Source organism: Vanessa cardui, chromosome 28 (assembly GCF_905220365.1).
Source record: "Vanessa cardui chromosome 28, ilVanCard2.1, whole genome shotgun sequence".
Taxonomy (NCBI): domain Eukaryota; kingdom Metazoa; phylum Arthropoda; class Insecta; order Lepidoptera; family Nymphalidae; genus Vanessa; species Vanessa cardui.
In genome coordinates, this window is record NC_061150.1 from 128,630 (window position 1) to 146,859 (window position 18,230).

The following is an 18,230-nucleotide window of genomic DNA, read 5'->3' on the forward strand; positions in this document are numbered from 1 at the left end:
AACTATGAAAAAAAAACAACAGATGATAAAAAACTTAATTCTAATTCAATATTAAAAGTTGAACTAAGTGATGAAGATCCAAAAAACTAAAATTTCCTCCACTTATTGAGATTACAGTGACGTTAAATAATAGATTAGAAACCAAGGCACTGTATGACCCTGGTTCACGAATAACATTAATAAATTCAAAACTAGTTCAGGTGATGAATACGAAAACAAATTATTTTTACAACACAATAAAAACAATAAGTGGAGAGGGCAAAACAAAAGGATTAATTACGTTAGACGCGGAGGTAATGCATAAGAAGATTAAAATAAATGCATTTATCTTTGAAAATGAATATTTTGAGTATGATTTAATACTAGGGTTAGATTCAATACATAACTTTGGGTTGACTCATGATGAGAATTTAAATATCCAAATACAAAAACAGACAATTTCAAAATAAGAAATAAAAATAATTTTGAAGATGACCAAACTAAAAAAATGGGAATAAATATAGAAGAAAAAGAATATACTGTAAACTTTAATGAAGGCATTGACACAAACAAATTTAATATAGATACAGAACACTTAAATACTCATCAAAGAAAACAGATAAACATATTATTGGATAGTTATACCGATATCTTTGCAAAAAATAAATTTGACACTGGAAAAGTGAAAAACTATGAAGCGTGTATAGATTTACAAGTTGAAAAATATTGTTATAAAAGACCATACAGATGTTCAGTTCAAGACAAGCTAGAAATAGAAAGTCAAATCTCACAACTTTTAAAACATGGATTGATTGAAGAATCATACAGTCCGTTTGCGGCACCTGTGACCTTAGCTTTTAAAAGGGACGAAGGAAAAAAAAGTAGATTATGCATAGACTTCAGGGATTTAAATAAACTGATCATACCTCAATCACAACCATTTCCCCTCATAGAAGACTTAATAACAAAAACAATAAATTGTAATTATTTTACAACTCTAGATATAAATTCAGCTTTTTGGTCCATCCCATTAAAAATTACAGACAAATACAAAACTGGTTTTGTAACACAGGAAGGTTTAGGATTACCAGTGGACTTGTTTACCATTTGGCCTTAAAACATCACCAGCCATATTTCAACAAATTTTGGGAAATATTATAAGGAAAAAATGACCTGTCGGGATTTGCAGTGAATTTTATTGATGACATACTGGTTTTTTCTAAGACATTTGATGAACATATCACACACTTAAAAAAATTGATGAATACTATTCAAGAAGAAGGTTTCAGGTTGAAAGTTACAAAATGCAAATTTGCAAGTAATTCTGTTAAGTATTTAGGACATATATTACAAAAGAATACAATTACACCTCTAAAAGACAATTTAAAATCAATTAAAGATTTTCCTGCACCTCAAAATAGAAAACAAATACGACAATTTTTAGGAAAAATTAATTTTTATGGAAAATACATTCCAAATGTTTCAATCGTTCTAGACCCTTTACACAAACTATTGAGAAAAGATCAGATATTTAATTGGACACAACAATGTGAGGATGCATTTCAGAAAATTAAAGATTATTTGTGTTCCAAACCAATACTAGCCATTTATAATCCACAAGCACCAATATTTATCTATACAGATGCTTGTGCTGTGGGAATAGGAGCAGTTTTAAAACAAATTCAACATAACGGCGAAGAAAAGCCGGTAGCATATTTTTCTAAAAAAATAAATGAATCACAAAGAAATAAAAAAGCTATATTTTTGGAATGCTTAGCCATAAAAGAGAGTATAAAATTTTGGCAACATTGGTTGATTGGAAACTATTTTACTGTCTATACAGATCACAAACCCTTAGAGAAGTTAAATGTAAGAAACAGACCTGATGATGAATTAGGCGATATGTCATACTATCTGTCACAATATAATTGTGAAATAAAATATTTCCCAGGAAAAAATAATACAGAAGCTGATTGTCTCAGCAGAAATCCAGTGTTGGACATGGATGCTAATAATGAAGATAATTTAAGGACGGTTAATATTATTGATATTCATGATATAAAATGTGATCAAGCACAAAATTTGCAAATAAAAGAACACGAAAAGAATATTGTGTTAGAAGATGGAATTTATTATAAAAAAAATGGTAAGAGAAATAAAAAAATACTTCTAAGTGAAAATTACAGTAAAATTATAATAAAAAAAACCTATGAAAAATATTGTCATACTGGAATAAATCAAACAGAATCTAAAATAAAACCCTTTTATACTGCACCGAATCTATCAGAAAATATTAAATATATATGCAAAAACTGTGAGACTTGTATAAAAAATAAAACAAGGTTAAATAGAAAATATGGCTTTATATCGCAATTAGGCCCAGCTAATAAACCCTTTCAAATAATGTCACTGGATACAATAGGAGGATTTGGTGGGCAAAGATCAACAAAAAAGTATTTACATCTACTAGTTGACCACTTTACTAGATATGCATATATCTTATGTTCTAAGAATCAACACGCTCGAGACTTTATTAAACTTATAGAAAAAATTCCTAAAGAAGAAACAATAGACATCTTACTTTCTGATCAATATCCAGCTTTTAATTCGATTGAATTCAAAAATTATCTTAAGAACCGAAACATTCAATTAATATTTACTGCGGTAGATGCACCGCTCTCAAATGGTTTAAACGAAAGGCTAAATCAGACTATTGTAAACAAAATAAGATGCAAAATGAATGAATCAAAGGAAAAAAGAAATTGGTCAAAAATAGCTGAAGAATGTAGAAACAGATATAACGAAACAAATCATTCTGTAACAGGATTTTCTCCTAAATATTTGCTATCTGGGGAATCTACAGACTTGTTACCACGTGAATTAAAAGAAAAACAGTTATTAACAAAAAATTTGGAAGAAGACAGGAAAATAGCACTCCAAAGGTCAATAAAATCGCACGACTATAATAAAATTTTATTTGCCAAAAATAGATTACAATATGATTTTAAAAAAGGAGATATGGTATATGTTGACTACGGGAACAAATTAAACAAAAAAAGATGGATGAAATTAGAATTGGTCCATTTGCAATAGAAAAGAAAATATCCGATTCAGTTTTTAAACTAAATACTGGTCGTGGAACAAGATCAACTGGACTTTATCATGTCACAAAGCTAATCCCTATACATACTGATTTTTAGTTTTTTTTTTTTTTTTTCTCACAGATAAATATTTAACTTAAGAGGAAGAAAATTTAAATATATTTTTTTTTATTATTTCGAAGGGGGGAGATATAATCTCTGTGTTAGTAGTTATACATTGCAATTGTCGATTCTCTATTTTAGGTTTGTAATACTCAGCTTTTATTATTGTATTTTTTTTAATTGTAAAATTTATTTGTTACTAACAAAATTAAACTCTATTTTAGATGAATCAAATTGCTTAATTTGAAAAACCTTATATATATATATATATATACACGAAGAGGAAAGAATATATTCTTTTTATTCAGGAATTTAATATAAATTTAATCAGGAAATTATAATTTTAACGAGCGCTATGTATCGCAATCGAGTTGTACACTCAGTAACTTTCTGGCGGGCAGACATCACGGACTTGCCGCCGCAGATGGGCCTGCTGACGCGCCTCTGGAACCTCAACACGGTGGGCTGCTCGCTGCAGGAGCCGCTGCGCTCCGTCGTGCGCGGCGGCCGCTGCCGCAGCGTCGACGTCGTGGGCTACCTGCGCTCCGTGCTGCAGGAGGCCAAGCCCTACACGCGCATGAAGCTCATGGTGGTCGGGGTGCAGGTACGCACGCTAGTACATACACACGCAAGTGTTGGTGTTGAACTTGATTTTTTACACTCTTCTGTATTGCAGGGCATCGGCAAAACCAGTCTGCTGGAGTGCTTGAGGCAGGAGTCCGCCATTCACCACCGGAGGAAGCCGACGGAAGTGAGTAATCTCACTTAACTGGATACAATAAATGTATTCTCATATTGCAAAAATGTCTGCATCCTTTCCGAATGTCCCCAGCACTGGGCGAAGCGCATGGGCAACAAGTCGTCGCGCCGCGGCATGTCGACCGTGGGCGTGGACATCGGCGCGTGGGTGTACGAGTCGCAGCGCTCGCAGCGCGGCCCGCTCACCTTCCGCACCTGGGACTTCGGGGGGCAGCAGGAGTGAGTCACTCTTCTTTGCCGGAGATTCTATCGTCGTAGTCTTTATGGTTAAACCATTAAGCATTCGTTAACTTTCTTTAGCTTTGTGCAGATCTGAAGGCAGTCATCATAAAGTCACAGACAAAAAAATCCCTCGTCAAAATAAACAATTAAAGAAAGCAGTTTTAACGAAGGTTCTCTGTTCAGATACTACGCAACCCACCAGTACTTTCTGTCGAAGCGCTCCCTGTACCTGGTCGTATGGAAGGTGACCGACGGCAGGAAGGGCCTCGCGAGCGCCTTGCAGTGGCTGAGGTACGCATGCCTTACGTCCCCTGTACTCACGAATATATCCATGCACAATACTTTAAGTTATAATATTATTCCACCTAAGTCGAAGCATTTATTTGTAAAGAAAAAAATATATCCTTAAAAAAAGTGACCTCAAGAACATAACCTTGGCCTCGAGGAGGGACGCGAGTCTCACCCGGTTGTCTGACGAGTGTATCTGGCGCAGGTCGATCCAGGCGCGCGCGCCGGGCTCGCCCGTCATCATGGTGGGCACGCACTACGACCAGGTCAACAACGTGAGTCTCGCGCTACGTCTACACCGCCGACCCTCGCTTGCATGCGCTTTATTCGTGTGGCGACGTATTCTTCTGCTGATGGTTCCTTTAACTGCGTATAACGTCACTTTTATTTCACTGCTATGGAATATGTGATACTCGTGACTGTCCTTGAGAGATGTCGTAGAATCCCTCATACGTCACATCCGCCACTAGTTTAAACTTTTTCGGGCATCCTTATGCAATCGTTTTACATTCAGTGTGTAATATAAAATCCGACACTTATGTCCGGTGTTCCGCAGAGCAAGATGAGCGAGAGCGAGAGTCCGATGGCGCTGCAGCGCCTCATCCGCGGGGCCGTCATGGCGGCGCCCGACGCCGACAAGCTGGGCCTGCCGCGCGTGCTCGACTCCGTCGAGGTGCGGCCTGTAGGCGATCGTGGGATGCACTATCTTTTGTGACCTCGTCTCAACACTGACGAGTGCATTTGTCGCAGGTGTCGTGCAGCACGCGCCACAACATCAAACTCCTCGCAGACATCATCTACTCCGTGGCCTTCAGCGTCAAGCCCCCCGGTAAGCGGATATGCCTGAGCTAGCAAACGAGCCCCCGAGTGCGTGCGGATACCGTATGTGTGTGGTTGCAGGCAGCAAGGAGCCGCTGCTGGAGCAGCGCGTGCCGGCCACGTACCTCGCGCTGGAGGAGTGCGTGCACGCGCTGGCCGCCGAGCTCAAGGAGCCCGTGCTGCGCCACGACCAGTACAAGCGCCTGGTCAGTGCCCCCGCGCGCAGCTAGCTACACTGGCGCACGAGGCCCGACTAACGATCGCTCCCCTTCCATGCCGCAGGTGACTCAGTACATGCAGCAGAAGAATCTCCGAATGTTCCGCGACGCCGCCGAGCTGCACCAGGCGACCATGTTCCTCCACGAAAACGGTTAGTCAGCCCGTATACGAACGGTACGACGAGCGTTAAGGGGGTCCAAGTTTTATTTTGACCGAATGCTACTGCCGTTCACGCCAGGCGTGCTGCTGCACTACGACGACGCCACGCTGAAGGAGCTGTACTTCGTGCGGCCGCAGTGGCTGTGCGACGTGCTGGCGCACGTGGTGACCGTGCGCGAGGTCAACCCCTTCGCCAGCAACGGCATCATGCGCGTCGAGGACCTGTGCCACGTGTTCAAGGCGTCGCCGGCGCTCGGCGGGGGCGAGGAGGCGCGCTCGCTGGGCGCCTCGCTGCTCAACAAGTTCGAGCTGGCGCTCTGCTGGGACGCGCGCTCGCTGCTCGTGCCGCCGCTGCTGCCCGAGCGGGAGCCGCGCTGCCCGCAGCTGGCGCTCCGCTCGCGCGCCTGGCCCGGCACGCCGCGCCGCGCCGCGCAGCCCGCCGCGCTCTCCGCGCCGCGCGGCACCGACTCGCCGCTGCTCATACGTGAGTGCCCCGAGCCCCGCGGCGCAGGCGGCGCCCGCGCCGGCGCTCTAACGTGTCCCGTGGCAGAGGACGGCGGCGGCGTGTCGGTGGCGGCGCGCGCGGGCGGGCGCAGCGTGCGGCGCCTGCTGCTGCTGTCCTACGTGCCGCGCGGCTTCTGGGCGCGCCTGTGCGCGCGCGTGCTGGCCGACCCCGCGCTGGCGCAGCACGCGCCCGCGCTCTACTGCGCGCCGCGCGAGGTGGGCGCCGTCCCTAGCTGCAGCCCCCTCCTCGCCCGTTGACACGAGTACAACGTATCCTTCCGTGCTCAGATGGACATAGACGAGAGCGTGGCGAGGGCCCTCGACTTCAACTGGTCGTGGAAGCTCTGGAAGACCGGCCTCAAGCTGGTGTGCGGGGAGCTGGTGCTGCTGGCGCTGCGCGAGCTGCCGCCGCGGTACGACCCGCTCCTGGGCGCCGTGGGGGACGAGGACGAGCCCGACGAGCTCTACCACTCGATCCGGTTCCGCGTGCGCGCCGAGGGCTCGTGGAGCGAGCTGGACGTGCAGTCGTCGGCGTGCGTGGAGCTGCTGCTGCCCGCGCAGGTGTGCGTGGTGCGGCGGGACGACGGCCTGCCGCTCGCCGGCTGCCAGGTCCTCGACGATGACTACATCATTATTTCATATCAGCTTCTGAATTAATTCTACGGCCCAACTTCTTGTAACCCCAACAGAGCCTCAGCCTGGAACCGAACCCCGAGGTGTTGACGAAGGTGCTAGCGTTGGTGTCCGACCACGTGGACTTGCTGCTCGAAGATTGGTACCCATCCCTTGGTGAGAATGTTTATTAATTGTAACGCTTATTAATTGAAAGGCAGGTGTCCCCCCCCCCCCCTCTAACGGCGCCGTGTGTTCGTCTCGTACTTGCAGGTACCCGCTTTGTACACACGTCGGAGGGGCGCTGCCTGATCACGCGCGTGGCGCCCTGCCCCGCGTGCCTCACGGACGCGCAGAACGAGGCGCACGAGCCGCACCACGCGCACGCGCACGACCACGACAAGCACTTCGCACAGGTGGGCTGGCGCAGACCTTGTAACGGATGCAACCGGCGTATGTTGGTATATCAAAACAAATGCTCTGTGTCGTTGTAGGTGTTCAAGCGGTTGGAGCTCGGCGGCGTGGAGCCGCGTCGCCTGCGCCTCTCCGAGGAGTCGCGAGCCTCGGACGGCGACAGCGGCGTGGGAGCAGAGTCCAACAGTGAGAACGTTATCAATATTTTTTAACTAGCGTAAAGATGCAACGAGCCAAAAACGTTAAATTCCATCTGATCTCCAGACATTGCGGGTGTATGGTGTAATGTTCCATAACACAAAATCAATATAAAATCTATAATATAGTCTGTGATTTCAGCGTCGTCTCGCATGGGCTCGTCGGAGGGCGTGTGCAGCAGCCCGGCGCTGGTGGCCACGTGCTGGACGCTGGAGGAGTGCGTGCTGGCCGCCTGCACGTCCGCGCCCCTGCGCTGCCCGCACCACCCCGACGTGCAGCTGGCCGACGTGGCGCCCGACACGGTGAGCGACCACCGCGGTCCGACAGCTGCGGGACTGGCCGTGTTCGGATGCGATGAGATTCAATCTTAAATTGTTTCGTTCAGCTCCTTCTGGACGTGGAGGAGGAAAAGCGCGCCCGCTGGGAGCACATCACTCGCACGGCTGTCGCCGGTCGCGGGGCTTTCGGTACCGTCCTCACCGGGACATGGCGCCGACCAGGGGCTAAGCCCTGTCCCGTAGCAGTGAAGGCGCTGCAGCCCGTGGCCCCGCCCTCCGCGCATGACATAGCAGCTATGCAGGCGTACAAGGTGACATTATAATATATCGGTGCCACTTATGGTACTTAATAAATAGTTCCATATGATGTTAGTATCTCTACTGTTGTAAAAAATGTATTACATAAAAGTAGATTGCTGAATTCTTTGTTATCGGCATGGAATTGCACGGGATCACTTAGAAAGTTCCATCGAAGTAATAAGGTAGCCTGTCGCAGGCGGCGGTGTCGCGCTGGGAGCGCGACGCGCAGGGCGGCGCGTGCCGCGCGTACTGCGGGCTGCGCCAGGAGCTGGGCATCCTGTCGCGCCTGCGCCACCCGCACGTGCTGCCGCTGCTGGCCGCGTGCGCCGCGCCGCTGGCGCTGCTGCTGGCCGAGGCGCCGCAGGGCTCGCTGGAGGGCGCGCTGCGGCGCTACCGCGGCTGCGGCGCGCGCGTGGGCGTGCGCGCGGCCGGCGCGCTGGCGCTGCAGGTGGCGCGCGCGCTGGAGTACCTGCACGCGCAGCGGGTGCTCTACCGCGACCTCAAGGTGCGCCCGCCGCCCCCCCGCCCGGACCGCCCCCCCCTCCCCCCACGCGCTCAGTCACGCCTGTCTGTGCAGTCGGAGAACGTGCTGGTGTGGGCGCTGCCGGCGCCGCAGGACGCCGAGGAGGCGGAGAGCAGCCCCGACCCCATCGACGTGCACGTCAAGCTGGGAGACTACGGTGAGATGATGACTCGGATTCCGTTTTTTTATATCACCACCAAACACGTTTGTGTTTCACTAGCAATTCTTTAAAGACGGAAGATCGTTTTTAAATAATAGCTATTGCAGTAAAGTTATATACATTATATATAAAATATCAATATATTTAATACACATTTCCGCATCAGGTATATCCCGCCTCGCGCCGCCGTCCGGCACGAAGGGCTTCGGCGGCACGGAGGGCTTCATGGCGCCCGAGATCATGAGATACAACGGCGAGGAGGAGTACACCGAGAAGGTCTTACTACTACCATACCATGTTTTATCAGCTTTGTGTGATCAGGGATCGTTTTTTACCCCCAAGCTTGCCAAGTTAGGAAGTTACACTTCCACGGAGACTCATATATACGCAAGGCCTTTTAGTCTTGCATTAGATCCTTTTTTACAACCTCGTTATGAACCGGAAGCACTTATAATGAATGACGATGAAAAAGGGCCTTAAAGTGTCCAAGAGCTACCTTGAAGAGTGTGTGCATATTTTGGGTGATAAATATGTTAATACTGTACAAACCCCGCAGGTCGACTGCTTCTCGTACGGGATGCTGCTCTACGAAATCTTCACGCTGCGACAACCGTTCGAGGGCCACGAGGCCGTCAAGGAGGCCGTGCTCGAGGGCGCCCGGCCGCCGCTGTCGCCGCGGGTGAGCGCCCCTCCAACGCCGGACACGTTACCGCGACGCCCCGCGCTGACCGAGCGGCCGCCCGCAGGACCTGGAGTACCCGTGCAGCATGCTGGAGAGCATGCGGCGCTGCTGGAGCGGCGCGCCCGAGCTGCGGCCGTCGGCGGCGGCGCTCACGGCCGTGTGCGCGGCGCCCGAGTGGCGCGCGCTGCAGGACGCGGCGGCGGCCCGGCCCGCGCGCGCCGCCGCCGCCGCCGCGCTGCGCGTGCCGGGCGCCGGCGCCGCCGCCGACGTGTGGTACGCCGGCGCCGAGCCCGAGCGCGCGCACTCGCTCACCGCCGGCGCCGCCGCCTTCGCGCACCACCACACGCTGCGCGTGCCGCCCGGTGAGCGACCTCCCCCCCCATGTATGACGTCACGCTCCTTATGAATGCTCCCAGGGTGGTAGTATGTCATTTTACTGTCGCAAAAGTCTCTCATCGGAAATCCCTGTTGGAGTGTTGTACATCATCTCTTTTAACACAAAATTTATTCTACCATTATTTGGCATGTCACAGGATACTTTCGGTGGTGAAAAATAAATTATGAAAATTAATAAAACTTAAAGATTATATGTATAGAAAAATGCAAATTTTCAAACGTTTGTCACGTGACACAAAACGCTCCTGATTGGCCGGACTTGTGATGAAGTCACTTTCTTGTAAACTTTGCTTTTCTACTATATGTATCACAGATTAAAATACAAGAAAGTGACATCACCGACCCCGTTGTAGCGCCATATTGTCCAAGTAGCGTTTTCGCGCGCTATTTAAATATGGAATTTTTAATATGATATTTTTCGGCGAATATGTACTAGAAATAAAAAAATCAACTTTTACTGGGTTCCTTAACCTCTACTAAATAATATAAAATTGATTTTAAAAACCAGTCAAATAGCCTATTGGGAGTGCGTTACACGTTTCAATTATATCTAAACTGTGAAACATATAAATCTATGATTTCACCTCATGCGTATATGTCTTAATTCCCAAACAAAAACAGCAATGTCTCCATAATGTTCTACCGGCCTTTACGAAGTTCCGTCATTGCAGACAACGCGGAGCCGGTGCTGGTGACGGCCATGTGCCGCGTGGGCGCCCACATGTGGCTCGGAGACTCCGTCGGCAGAATATTCGTCTACGCGTGAGTACCGCTAGTGACCGACTGCACTGACTGCACTGCACCACCAACATCTGTTCCTTTTCTCAAGGGAAACATTTCAAAATTGTTTTATTCGATAAGATTAATCGAAGAGGCTTTCTTAAAGTTACGTTGGATTAATTCAATAACATAACAGAAGATGCCCGGTCCTGACTAACTGACCGCCTATTTACTGACTGACGTCCGCTCGCAGCATATCGACGTGCGCGCTGTCTTGGAGCGTGCGCCTGCAGGACGTGGTGGGCGGCGCCCCCAGCGCTGTCGCCGACCTGCAGCTGCTCGCCCCGCTGCCCAAGGTCGCCGTCGCGCTCGCGTGCGGCAGGTAACACACCATGGATTCAAATGTCATTTTAATATTGGGTTCGCTTAGAAATTAATAATTTTAACATTATTTTGCAGACCATACTGACAAAATTACTGTTCTGTTTTTGTTTGAAATATTGTTTTGTGAACTCAATTTCGCATTTTCATTTATCCCGCCTCCGCCTCACAAGCAACTGATTAAATTTTCATTCACTCATTCATTCGCTAATGTTGTGTATTGTTAAAGCTATCGTTTATGCTCCGTACAGACTGTTCCTGGTGACGTCGGAGCGGCCGGAGGAGGAGGGCAGCTTCGTGCTGACCGAGCTCGGAGCGGCCACCGAGCTGAGCTGCCTGGCCGCGGTGCCCGCCGAGGACGGGTAAGTAGCGCAGCTCGGTCTTCGAGTGCCAACATCAGACTGCATTTCATATTTAGTAAGGATATTTTGGGACAGAAAACGCAATGCGTTTGGATACTTTTCGTTACAGAAAGCAAAGAAAAATACTGTGCTGCACGGACATGTTGCGTTATAATAACTGAGTGTAATAAGTTGTAAAGTCCCCCGACTCGCTCTGAGTTATGATATGTCAGGTGGTATCAATTTATGTTCTGTGATGATTTACTGGTAATGTTGGCGACTGGCTCGCAGCGTGGAGGTGTGGGCGGGCGGGCCCTCGCTGCACGCGTACGCCGTGCGCGCGGAGGGCGTGAGCGCGGCCGAGCAGCTGGCGGCGCCCGCGCGCCTGGCGCTGCTCTGCGCCGCGCCGCACGCGCGCACCGTGCTCGCCGCCGCCCGCGCCGGTAGCGTACCCGCACTGACTCCGCACCGACACGACCCCTGGCTTGTATGTGCTGCTACTGTATGCGATGCGTGTGTACAGACGTGTTCGTGTACGCGTGGTGCGCGCGCACGCGCAGCCCCACGGCGCGCCTCGACTGCAGCAAGCTGGTGCCGTGCTCCGAGAGCCTGCAGTCCATCGCCATCGACGAGCATCTCGGCGTCGAGCGCTGTCGGGTGAGCGCCCATACCCACACATGCACAGGGTGAGGTGAGGGGGGGTATATCGCCTACTCACGGCGGCGTGTCGCAGGTGACGGCGCTGGCGGCGCTGGGCGAGCAGGCGCTGGTGGGCACGGCGTGGGGCTGCGTGGTGGTCGCGCACGCCGCGTCGCTGCGCCCGCTCACCGTGTTCCGCCCCTACGAGGAGGAGGCGAGTGACTTCTCCCTCACGTATCACACACAGACACACTATGTGTTATCCTCTATCATTGTACCGCTGAGCATCATGTCTCTACGCCTGTGTCTGGGACATGACACAGTTACATGTATCGAGATACAGTTGAGTAACCTGCACCGATGTTGCGGCGGCAGGTGCGCGCGATCGTCCCGCTGCCGGCGTGCGGGGAGCGCCGGCAGACGCAGCTCGTCACCTTCGGCGCCGGCTACCGGCCGCTGCTGCAGCGATACGCTCCTGCACAGGTGCGTAGTTACCGCTTGCAACATCCAACATCTAGACAATAATAAATTGATTTTTATGCTATTGGTTGGCAAACGAGCATATGGGCCACCTGATGGTAAGTGGTCACCACCGCCCATAGACAATGGCCATGTAAGAAACATTAACCATTACTATCATCGGCAATGCGCCATCAACTTTGGGAACTAAGATGTTACGTTCCTTCAAATCGGAACACAACAATACTGAGTACTGTTGTTTGGCGGTAGAGAATCTGAAAAGTGGGTGGTACCTGCCTAGACGGACCTGCTCAGAGCCCTGCCACCAAGTGTTACTGAGAATAATAATGTTATCGTTCCGACCAACAACCGCTAAACTAAGAGTTATAAATAAACAATTTTGATACGAAAAAATATGTATCCTTCTGTTAGTATAGCATATTTCCTCTTTCAGTCGAATAACACGACGACATACTCCGGCTTCTACTGCTTGCTCTGGAACGCACAGCACTGGCTGCCGGACTAGCCGCCGCCGGCGCGCTCGACGACACCAATGCGGATGTTTGAAGCGTCGTTTTTTCGAATTTATTATATTTGTAATAAAAAACGGCCAAACATATTTATATTTGCTTGCAGGTAATGTCTATTTGTAAGCGTTACGCGGTTTTATAGAGGTGCCATCTATTGGCAGATGCTGACGCGGGAATACGTTTTGTACATTCCGATGGCGGGAGGAGTAAACAAATCTTAGATTTACATATACTATGCGATTGTAACAGCTCAGCTAAGTTACGCCAACACAGGCAGCGTTAATTTACTTATCTGCACTTTACCTTTCAAAATAACACAAATTTTCCGCGTTAGATTATTTAGATATCGACCAAGGTCAGGTCAATTGAAGCTTAAAGTTGTTTGTCTTACTCGCCCTGCCATTGGACTCGGCTATACCTCTCCTAGGTAGGTAGGTCTAGGTAGGCGATATACTAACCGAAGTAGTCGATATACCTTTTTACTCTAATTGTAAAACAAAAAGAGGAAACGACGGGTAGCAGAGCGAAGCTCACGGCGACGTCGGGTTTACAGGCAGTCCCCTGAGTCCTGCAGTCCCCGTGCGGATGGGGGCCTGGATATATTTATATATTATTTGTTAAATTTTAAAATACAAGTCTGATTTTCACTTGTAGTATTGTGATGAGTTTGAATGGACTGTTTAGCCAAAAGACTAATTTATTTAACTATTATAATTATTGTGGTTACAACAAATATTAAGATTGCCCCCCCTCCTCCCTCCAAACTTGTGTCGCTACAGCTTAATGCGATTGTACTAGCCGTCTTAGATAGCCCGAATGTGTTGTTTGCTAATCGCTCCAGATCATTCTACAGGACTTAATTGTTGAACTACGCTTACATTTTCAAAGTCATTAGGCATGTTCCAGACGAGCGCGCTCCGTCTTAAACTGCAATTCTGTATCATACTTATCATTGGGTATGAACGTGTTCAACCGTAATCCGACAGATAATAAAATAACCTAGCGTTCTGGTTGGAAACACATCCAAATTAATCTAGCAACAGTTTTAATATTTAAAATTATTATTTTCATATAAAACTTATTTTTAATCTGTGATGTTGCAATGTCATATTTATGTTTCTTCGCTGCGTGAAATAAGAGCTGTATTCATCTACAATTTAAGCTTGAAATTATCTCAATTGCTTCTTTATTGAATGCTGATTGGTCGATGGCTGTTCGCAAAGCTTTATTTAATCTGTCCAAATGCATCTTAGTTTTTAATAGAGTCTGTGGTTCTGTGGATTGATCGAATGTGTTCTTTGTGTTGTTTTTATGTTAAAAATGTATGGAATGGTCTTATACAAACCGTTATGGACAAAAACATTTATACTTTTTATAATGTATCCAATTATGAGCCTCTAATTTCTTAAGCTTTATTATCCCTAATATTATCCATTTGTGAGCACTGCGCTTATAGCCTACAGTAGAATTACGCTGATACAGACTAGAGAAACCGGCCGTATCCTCGAAGGCATTGAACGACCTCCATGGTCGAGTGGTGTGTACACCGGTTTTCATGGGTACGCCACTCCGAGGTCCCAGGTTCGATTCCTGGCCAAGTCGATGTAGATTACCATTAGTTTTCTATGTTGTTTTGGGTCTGGGTGTTTGTGGTACCGTCATTACTTTTGATTTCCACAACACAAGTGCTTCAACTACTTACATTGGGATCAGAGTAATGTATGTGATGTTGTCTCATATTTTTTGAACGAAATAATCTTCAAGTTAATTTGAATTTTATATTATTCAGGATCAATAGAAATGATACAAAGATTTTTGAAATAAAATAAATTATACGGACAAAATAAACAAAATATATCTTCTTACTCTTAGCAAAATATAAAGGAAGGTACGGTCAACAAAAAAAAACACAAGATTATGAAATTTTAATTTATTTCTGTAATACAGATTAAAAGTCGATCTATTCGATTGTAGGACGTGACAGTGTTACTAAAACTACCCTTACAGTATTTTATGTCTCGGTTGTGTTTCTGCCCTCACACCCTCGCCGCCAGCAGTAACATACATTCAGTAATTTTATTTTCTCGCACGTAAATCCGTCCAATCAACCAGCCTACAGTACGACACAACTTAGATGTAGCATCGGCAAAATTTGTAAAACCGATCACATCCGAATTAACTACGCTATCCCAAATTATCAAAATTTATTTCTTATGTGACCTAATGTTCGTTGAATTGACACGTCGATTTACACGCCCTCGCTGTCTCGGGTTGATCTGACGCGGGAATCTATAGCGACGATAGCGTCGAATGGCGCGATAGGGAGCTGTTTCTGTTGGTTGTATAAACGGCACTAATCAGTTTTATAAAATTTGTCAATGATACATCTAAGTTATGTCGTAGTATACTTTAATTCTTTACAACCTTTATTTTTATTGTCACTCTTGATTCTATGGTTTTGTGAATTGCATTTCTAATAATAAGTAATTGTTTTTGAAACAAAATAAGTGTACATTATACAAATATAATTTATTTATATATTAACATTTTATAAGTCAACATCTTTTAACGAATAAGGCATCATATTAATTAAACTTATTTTCAATGGCGTAACTATCGTAGGGCAGGCGGTGCAGTGCACCAGGGCCCCCGAGCTCAGGGGGCCCTCTAAACTAAATCTTAAGCTTCTTAAAGGGTAATTATTAGTTGAAGAGGGATGGGAAAGAGGGGGTGAAGGCCTGATTCTTTTTCTGTGCACCGGGGCCTTTCCTCAACCAGCTACGCCACTGCTTATTTTACTATCGCTAACTTAAAAGCTTATCTTGAACTGTTTTCATAGCATTTGGAATTCTGACACTAAAACAATTTCAAGTATTAATTAAATGAATGAATTAATGAAGATCGCAAACTGATCATTTCGTAGATCATTATTACGAATGATTATTATCCTCATAAAAATCATTAGACATCAATAAAATAGTCGGAAAGAAATAATGTACAGTCACTTCCGCCAAAATATATTAAAACAATATAAAAATTCTTTATCATGTCTTGTATGACCGATGAGACGAGGTGACCCAGTCACTGCTGCTGGCCTGTTGAACTTTCACGTGAAAGAGTAGGTTTACCTCCAATAAGGTTTTATTAGGTAATTTGATGAATCGCATTGAAACAAACTTACTCTTAAGAGTTCGAGACACTTAACATTTATAACTGTTCATTTTTATGATTGTATTGCGAACCATACAATCAAAGATCTCTTTTTTGTTTAAGATCATGAACTACATTTTCATTCATTCATTCATTAAAAGTTCCAATGACACTTGTAGATAGTTTTTATAATCTGCTTTACAACGTCTCGTGCACAATTGTATTTAATATAAATCTTCTTTTCCCTGATCAATGAAACATATTTTAATTAAAAGTTCTTTATGTAATGATTGCATTCGCTACTTACAATACCCTTAATCTAAAACCAGACTGAAGTTAGATGCGTTTAAAACAATGGAAATTAGCATTATATTATATCTGTGGTCGAATTTCTAGCTCGATTATCAGTAATATCTGCTTTTGTTGCCAGAAACGATATCTGTACACTAATAGCGTGATTTCTGAACGAGGAAGTCGTATAGCGTGTATTTTTAACGTAAAAAATAATTTGATTCGTGATATTATTGTTAAATAATCCTTGTGCAAAATAAATAGAGAAACGTCGAAGTATTTTCAATAAAATTCTCAACAGCGTTATTGTTTAGATAAATCGTTTCACAGATAATTTACTTTCCACAGACCATAGACAGTAGATATTTGTAAATACTTATAAAGCAATCTAAGTTGCTAGGTCTCGTTTAAATGTACAGGCTCACATTGTAAAAAAAAAAAACTGAAAAAATCGAGTTTATTTCGACGTTTCTTTATTTATTTTTTTATAAAAAATACTTTAATTTGACAAAAAAAAATACAAATACTTATTTACAAAGTCATAAACCAAAAAAACTTAAAAGCTTTTTTATTAAATTGTCCAAATTTTTGTTTTTCAAAAGTCAATTGTCAGCTGATATATAATCTGTTTTGTAATTGTATGCTTTGTATGATAAACTTTATATTTATTGAATGTGAAAATTCTTAAACCAAAGATGTTTAATAAAGTTTAGAACGACGGCCGGCCTTTTATTATTTTCCATCACATTGCGTTTATATTCTAGGTATAAGTGAAACTAGAGGTTAGAACATATTCTGATGACTGCGGGTTCAAACCTCGGAAACACCACTAAATTTTGCTTACTTTGTTTTTATAACCCATCTCGTGCTCGACGGTGAAGGAAAACGTCGTGAGGAAAGCTGCATGTGTCTTATCTAAATACATACACACACATGTAAATACCAACCCGCACTCCAAGCCGTCTCACTTTTGAGGAGAAGGCTTGGACAGCTTTACAGGTTGTTAATCCATGTAAATGAACAAATTACGACTAAGCCTAAAATATGCCAAACTATAGTGAGTGAAGGTAATTAATTTTGTAGTTTGCGTCGTAACAGCAAGCCGACATATTTGACAACTACAAAACTAGTAACCCAGTCAATAAAAACACAAAAAGTCATTTCAAAAAGGTCAAGTAAAGTGGAAAGATAGATAGGTTCTTAATAATTAATAAAGTTACTTAACTATTGGAATAAAATAGTATAATTAATTAATATTTATTTGTTTTGTTTTAATAATACAATTAAAGGTAATCCCCAAATTATTTAGGAATTATAGAACTAGGAACTCTGTACCATATCGCCTGATACTACGTCCTTTTAAAATGTGTCCTTAAATTTTTGGTATTTTTTAAAACTACCTAGGCTTATATAATTTTTTAATAAATCATTAAATACAAAGAAATACTAGTTCTACTTAAATACACCCTCGTTTGTATATTAAAGTAATTCAACAAATAAACGATTGAATTAATGTAACGAATCTTAAATATGTATATTAATTTATTTAAAAACTTAACTAAATATATACAATACAATACAATATGACAATAACGTATAAGCTACGTTCTACCATAACAGTAAGTGATTCTCGTTTCCATTTAATATATAAACAATACACTACAATACAACGCGAGTCGCGACACCAACGTAATAGTTTGAGAGTAAGAGGGGAAACTGGTTTTGGCTGAGAATGGCGGCAAAAATATGCTTGGAATGCACTAAATCCTCTTCTCTGATTGGTTGAGGCGTTACTACTTTAAAGGCTGTGGTATCATAAGATTCAGCCAAGTTATAAGAAAAACATTATTTCATTCATCTAGTTACTTAGTTTCACTATATTTTATTCCAAAATTGTTTTGATAAGTGGCTTAAGATTTGATACAGTTATTCTAGACGCTATTATAATAATGTTACTTAATATTACAGCACCTTTTTTACCTGTTATAATATTGGACGCGATGG

At 44.7% G+C, this 18,230-nt stretch overlaps 1 protein-coding gene across 1 annotated transcript in view; it reads left to right on the forward strand.

Moving 5' to 3' along the window:
• The window catches only part of LOC124541398 (leucine-rich repeat serine/threonine-protein kinase 1), a 69,111-nt gene extending 54,157 nt beyond the window's left edge, over positions 1 to 14,954 (forward strand). The window contains exons 22-50 of the mRNA XM_047119251.1: positions 3,584 to 3,786; positions 3,859 to 3,933; positions 4,015 to 4,160; positions 4,347 to 4,454; positions 4,657 to 4,726; positions 5,008 to 5,124; positions 5,202 to 5,280; positions 5,352 to 5,476; positions 5,553 to 5,640; positions 5,728 to 6,368; positions 6,441 to 6,761; positions 6,842 to 6,941; positions 7,038 to 7,180; positions 7,259 to 7,364; positions 7,518 to 7,678; positions 7,762 to 7,965; positions 8,151 to 8,459; positions 8,532 to 8,634; positions 8,804 to 8,913; positions 9,194 to 9,316; positions 9,384 to 9,681; positions 10,387 to 10,477; positions 10,689 to 10,817; positions 11,068 to 11,178; positions 11,449 to 11,600; positions 11,681 to 11,814; positions 11,891 to 12,010; positions 12,172 to 12,279; positions 12,710 to 14,954. Of these exons, the coding sequence (XP_046975207.1) occupies positions 3,584 to 3,786; positions 3,859 to 3,933; positions 4,015 to 4,160; positions 4,347 to 4,454; positions 4,657 to 4,726; positions 5,008 to 5,124; positions 5,202 to 5,280; positions 5,352 to 5,476; positions 5,553 to 5,640; positions 5,728 to 6,368; positions 6,441 to 6,761; positions 6,842 to 6,941; positions 7,038 to 7,180; positions 7,259 to 7,364; positions 7,518 to 7,678; positions 7,762 to 7,965; positions 8,151 to 8,459; positions 8,532 to 8,634; positions 8,804 to 8,913; positions 9,194 to 9,316; positions 9,384 to 9,681; positions 10,387 to 10,477; positions 10,689 to 10,817; positions 11,068 to 11,178; positions 11,449 to 11,600; positions 11,681 to 11,814; positions 11,891 to 12,010; positions 12,172 to 12,279; positions 12,710 to 12,781 (4,547 nt within the window). The 3' untranslated portion in view covers positions 12,782 to 14,954. The remainder of the gene's footprint in view (positions 1 to 3,583; positions 3,787 to 3,858; positions 3,934 to 4,014; positions 4,161 to 4,346; positions 4,455 to 4,656; positions 4,727 to 5,007; positions 5,125 to 5,201; positions 5,281 to 5,351; positions 5,477 to 5,552; positions 5,641 to 5,727; positions 6,369 to 6,440; positions 6,762 to 6,841; positions 6,942 to 7,037; positions 7,181 to 7,258; positions 7,365 to 7,517; positions 7,679 to 7,761; positions 7,966 to 8,150; positions 8,460 to 8,531; positions 8,635 to 8,803; positions 8,914 to 9,193; positions 9,317 to 9,383; positions 9,682 to 10,386; positions 10,478 to 10,688; positions 10,818 to 11,067; positions 11,179 to 11,448; positions 11,601 to 11,680; positions 11,815 to 11,890; positions 12,011 to 12,171; positions 12,280 to 12,709) is intronic.
• Positions 14,955 to 18,230: the final 3,276 nt, after the last annotated feature.